This window comes from Anarrhichthys ocellatus, unplaced genomic scaffold (genome assembly GCF_004355925.1).
Source record: "Anarrhichthys ocellatus isolate YVR2014 unplaced genomic scaffold, GSC_Weel_1.0 scaffold4319, whole genome shotgun sequence".
Lineage (NCBI taxonomy): Eukaryota > Metazoa > Chordata > Actinopteri > Perciformes > Anarhichadidae > Anarrhichthys > Anarrhichthys ocellatus.
In genome coordinates this window covers 1-4579 of record NW_022284293.1, presented here as the reverse complement: position 1 = coordinate 4579, position 4579 = coordinate 1, and the positions used below count along the sequence as shown (strand labels likewise).

At 47.3% G+C, this 4579-nt stretch overlaps 1 protein-coding gene across 1 annotated transcript; it reads left to right on the top strand.

Moving 5' to 3' along the window:
- Positions 1 to 1082: 1082 nt before the first annotated feature.
- LOC116379437 (OTU domain-containing protein 5-A-like) lies at positions 1083 to 3915 on the top strand (the record flags this gene model as incomplete). The annotated part of the gene is made up of 5 exons (XM_031841396.1): positions 1083 to 2069; positions 2166 to 2322; positions 2413 to 2561; positions 3431 to 3616; positions 3700 to 3915. Coding segments are annotated over exons 1-5 (747 nt in total), but the record flags the coding sequence as incomplete, so codon positions are not given.
- Between the last annotated feature and the right edge of the window lie 664 nt (positions 3916 to 4579).

The window sequence follows — 4579 nt, the reverse complement described above, 5'->3', positions numbered from 1 at the left end:
TGTGTCGGTACTTGTGTCGGTACTTGTGTCGGTACTTGTGTCGGTACACGTCAGTCATCCTCCTTCAGTCCAAACATGTCGTGTGTGATTTTCTGTGTGGGCGGGGCTTAAATTGCTTCTGTGTTTATTTCGAGCGGGTTAGTCCGGCCCTCCCTGACTGACGGACCAATCAGGAGGCTTCTTCAATACAGCATGATGTTCATTTAGTACATTATGGTCCATTTAGAGTTAAACAGACCATAAAGCAGGGGATGCTTTAGGGCGGGGCTACACGCTGATTGACAGGTCTCTACCAGAGACGTATACGGCGTCTCTACGTCACTCCTCCTCAGTCCAGATATGGTCACTTCCTGTTCACTGGTTGAGAAAAAGTGGACTGATCAATACTTTAAACTGTCCATGATCAGCTTCATTTGACCACTGATCCTTTTAATATTGATTATCTGCTAAAAAAAAAGAGTTCTATTGACCTAAATATTGAATAAAGGTGAATCTGATGAAATGTTATAACTTGCACATCTTGTTGTTAACGAGCTTCCTGATCCAAAAACTATGAAGCTGATCATCTGAAGTTATTGATTAGTAATAATCAAACTGATCTTCATTGATTATGTCTCTTAGTTTGCAGCTGTCAGTATCTGGTGAGTCACAGTACCCATAATGCTTTGCAGGCTGCAGGCTGGTGGTCAGAGTGATATGATAGGCTGTGAGAGTCAGATAAAAACATTATTCACGTCATTGAAACAAACAGGAAGGGTCACGGTTCTCTTCTATCAGGCCCCGCCCCCTTTCCTAGAATAACGCCCAGGCTGACCAATCAGAGCGCTCGCTGTGTGTGTGTGTGTATTATTAATTCGAAAGAAGTCTATCAGGATTTCTCAGCACCAAACGCATATATTCTGTGTATCCTCCTCTTCCCTCCTAGTTTCCTCTCCTTGTTTCGTCTACATCGCATCTTATGTTTTTATTCTTTGAGTGGAAGAATCAACAATAACTTCAGTTACTGACAGATTTAAATGTTTCTCTTTCTCTAATAATTAGATGAGAAGAATAACCAAATAATTGTTATTAACTCTCTCTCTCTCTCTCTCTCTCTCTCTCTAACTGACTTACCCACAAACACAACTGATGAGAAAAAGGAAGTTGTCGGTGAGGTTCTGAGAATCGCCGTGGTGACGGACCATGTGACTTGCTGGAAATCAAACCAAAGTGGTGCTCATTTGCATAACTGTGTGTGTGTGTGCATTAGAGGTTCAGTTTATTTGTGAGTCAGTAAAAAGAGAGAACTTCAGCTCCTTTAAATCCACTTTGTCTTCATTGACACATTCCAGTTAGCTTCAATAACAGCACGTCATTATTATTAATGTTACTAACGTTATTATTTTAACATGTTTCTACCTTCAGGGTCCTCATTCTAAAACAATCTGCACACACAGAAACATGCAGATGTCTTTCACACATAACTGTCTTTATGAAATAAAAGCTTGATGTGGTTTTTCAGATCAGAGCTGTTTATTCAAAGTGCTTCTTTTCTTTCTTTTTCTTTGTTTCTTCCTTTATTAGTGTCACATGACAACAGCCTGAAACATGATGAACTTTAGTCTGATATTTTACAGAATGATGCATCTTTTTACATTTTTACAGTGTGATTATACAAGAATAAAACAATGGGGGGTTTCATTTGAGTCTCCTGAAGTCGTTCCGTGTCTCCTGAAGGTCGTTCCGTGTCTCCTGAACGTCAGCCGTGTCACTGTAGGTCGTTCCGCGTCTCCTGAAGGTCGTTCCGCGTCGCCTGAAGGTCGTTCCGCGTCTCCTGAAGGTCGTTCCGCGTCTCCTGAAGGTCGTTCCGCGTCGCCTGAAGGTCGTTCCGCGTCGCCTGAAGGTCGTTCCGCATCGCCTGAAGGTCGTTCCGTGTCTCCTGAAGGTCGTTCCGTGTCTAGTTTTGTCTCTTCATGGATGTGTGTGTAGTTTGACCTGTGACCTCCGTGTGTCTCTGTTTCTCAGCTGACCAGGTGTACGGAGATCAGGACATGCATGAAGTGGTCAGGAAACACTGTATGGACTACCTGGTGAGTCTCAGCTCCTTCTGTGTGTCTTCATCACGCTCCTCTTCCTCAAACGTCTCCTCCTGTCTGTCTTCATGACATCCTCCTTCATTCTCCCAGATGAAGAACGCTGACTATTTCTCCAACTACGTGACGGAGGACTTCACGACATACATCAACAGGAAGAGGAAAAACAATTGCCACGGCAACCACATTGAGATGCAGGCGATGGCTGAGATGTACAACAGACCGGTGGAGGTGTACCAGGACAGCAATGGTGAGTCCGATCGTCCAATAGGAAACCATATGCAGATCTGTCAACCAATCATTTTCCACCAACCCTTAACCCCGCCTCTTCCTCCCACAGAGCCAATCAACACGTTCCACGGCATCCACCAGAACAACGACGAGCCAATCAGAGTGAGCTACCACCGCAACATCCACTACAACTCGGTGGTGAACCCCAACAAGGCCACGATCGGGGTCGGACTGGGACTGCCCGCCTTCAAACCAGGGGTACCAGAACCAGAACCTAACCAATCACGAGAGACCAACGTATCCGCCTGAATCTAACGTTGTTTTTACGTAGACAGGTGATTCGTTGCCATGAACACCACGACAACATGTGCCGGTGTTTGTCAGAGCGGAGCGAGCCCTGTATCTGTGAACTCATATCTCATATTCATAAACTACTTTATTAGCGTCATACAAACCCTGTAAAGAAACAAGTTGAGTGTTAAATGTGTTATATAGAAACAAAGGCTGAACATCCTGTAAACTATTTGATTTGGCTGCAACATATTTACTCACATGTAGATTTTTAACACCTCTTAACTGACGATTAATCGTGAGTTCCCCCGTCACTTCTTCATGGAGAAACAGCTGTTTAGTGTTACGATGCCAGACCAATCAGTGGACGAGAACTCTGTGGAGTGGGAGGAGTCACAGGTCTGGAACCAGACAACAGAACTCGCCTGAGGCTCCGTCAAGCCGTAAATGAATATCACATGACTGTTCATGCACACTGGGCATGCGGGCGCCGGTGTAAACAGGAAGTAGATCGGTTGTCAGATCAAAATTTACTAGATTATAGATCATAAATGTGGTCAACACACTCATTCCCTTGGTTTAGTTGTGTCTGTTCTCACTCGTAACTCTGCTGGAGGCTGAAGTCTCTGTCCTACTGGAGAGCGTTTATGCGTTTGTTCCTTTACAGTTTCTGTGTGAACATAATAAGCATTAATAAGAAACGTTCGCTCCGTAGGTCTGATACCACCGCTGGACATGCCGCTCGCTAGTCTCTCTAATAACAGCTGTTTGATTTCTTCCAGAATACCACACCTGTGAATACTGTGTTCAGTAATACATGTAACTGCCCCCCTCAGTACGCGGAGCAGACGCTGATGAAGTCGGCCATCAAGACGTCGGAGGAGTCGTGGATCGAGCAGCAGATGTTGGAGGACAAGAAGAGGGCGACGGACTGGGAGGCCACCAACGAGGCCATCGAGGAGCAGGTGGCCCGGGAGTCCTACCTGCAGTGGCTCCAGGACCAGGAGAAGCAGGCCCGACAGGTATGCCCACGAAACATGGTCTTCATCCAATTAAGAGGATCCAATTAAAGAGGTGGTTAGAGTCCTGTTTCTGTCTCTCTCAGCCCCGTAAGGCCAGCGCCACCTGCAGCTCAGCGACGGCGGCGGCCTCCAGCGGACCGGACGACTGGAGTGCCCGGTCGCCACGGCAACGCGACTCCGACCCCTCCCACTCCGACTTCCCGACCCCCCCGTCGACAAACAACAAGCCCCCCTCCCCCGCAGGAGCCGCCCTCATCCTGAACAAACCCCCCTCCCCCTGCGCGCCAGGTAACACCCACACATACTCTCACTCTCACTCACTCTCACACACTCTCTCACTCACTCTCTGTCTGTCACTCTCTCTCTCACTCACATTCTCTCTCTCACTCACTCACTCTCTCACTCACTCACTCTCTCTCACTCTCTCTCTCATGCACTCACACTCTCTCTCTCTCACTCTCACACACTCTCTCACTCACTCTCTCTGTCTCTCACTCTCTCTCTCACTCACATTCTCTCTCTCACTCTCTCACTCACTCTCTCTCACTCTCTCTCTCTCTCATGCTCTCACCCACTCACACTCTCTCTCTCTCACTCTCTCTGTCTCTCACTCTCTCTCACTCTCACACACTCTCTCACTCACTCCCTCTGTCTCTCACTCTCTCTCTCTCACTCACTCTCTCACTCACTCACTCTCTCTCACTCTCTCTCTCTCATGCTCTCACGCACTCACACTCTCTCTCTCTCACTCTCTCTGTCTCTCACTGTCTCTCACTCACATTCTCTCACACTCACTCTCTCACTTTCACTCACTCTCTCTCACTCATGCTCTGACGCACTCACACTCTCTCATGCTCTCACGCACTCACTCTCTCACTCACACTCACTCTCTCTCACTCTCACTCTCATGCTCTCACGCACTCACTCTCTCTCACTCACTCTCTGTCTCTCACTCTCTCTCTC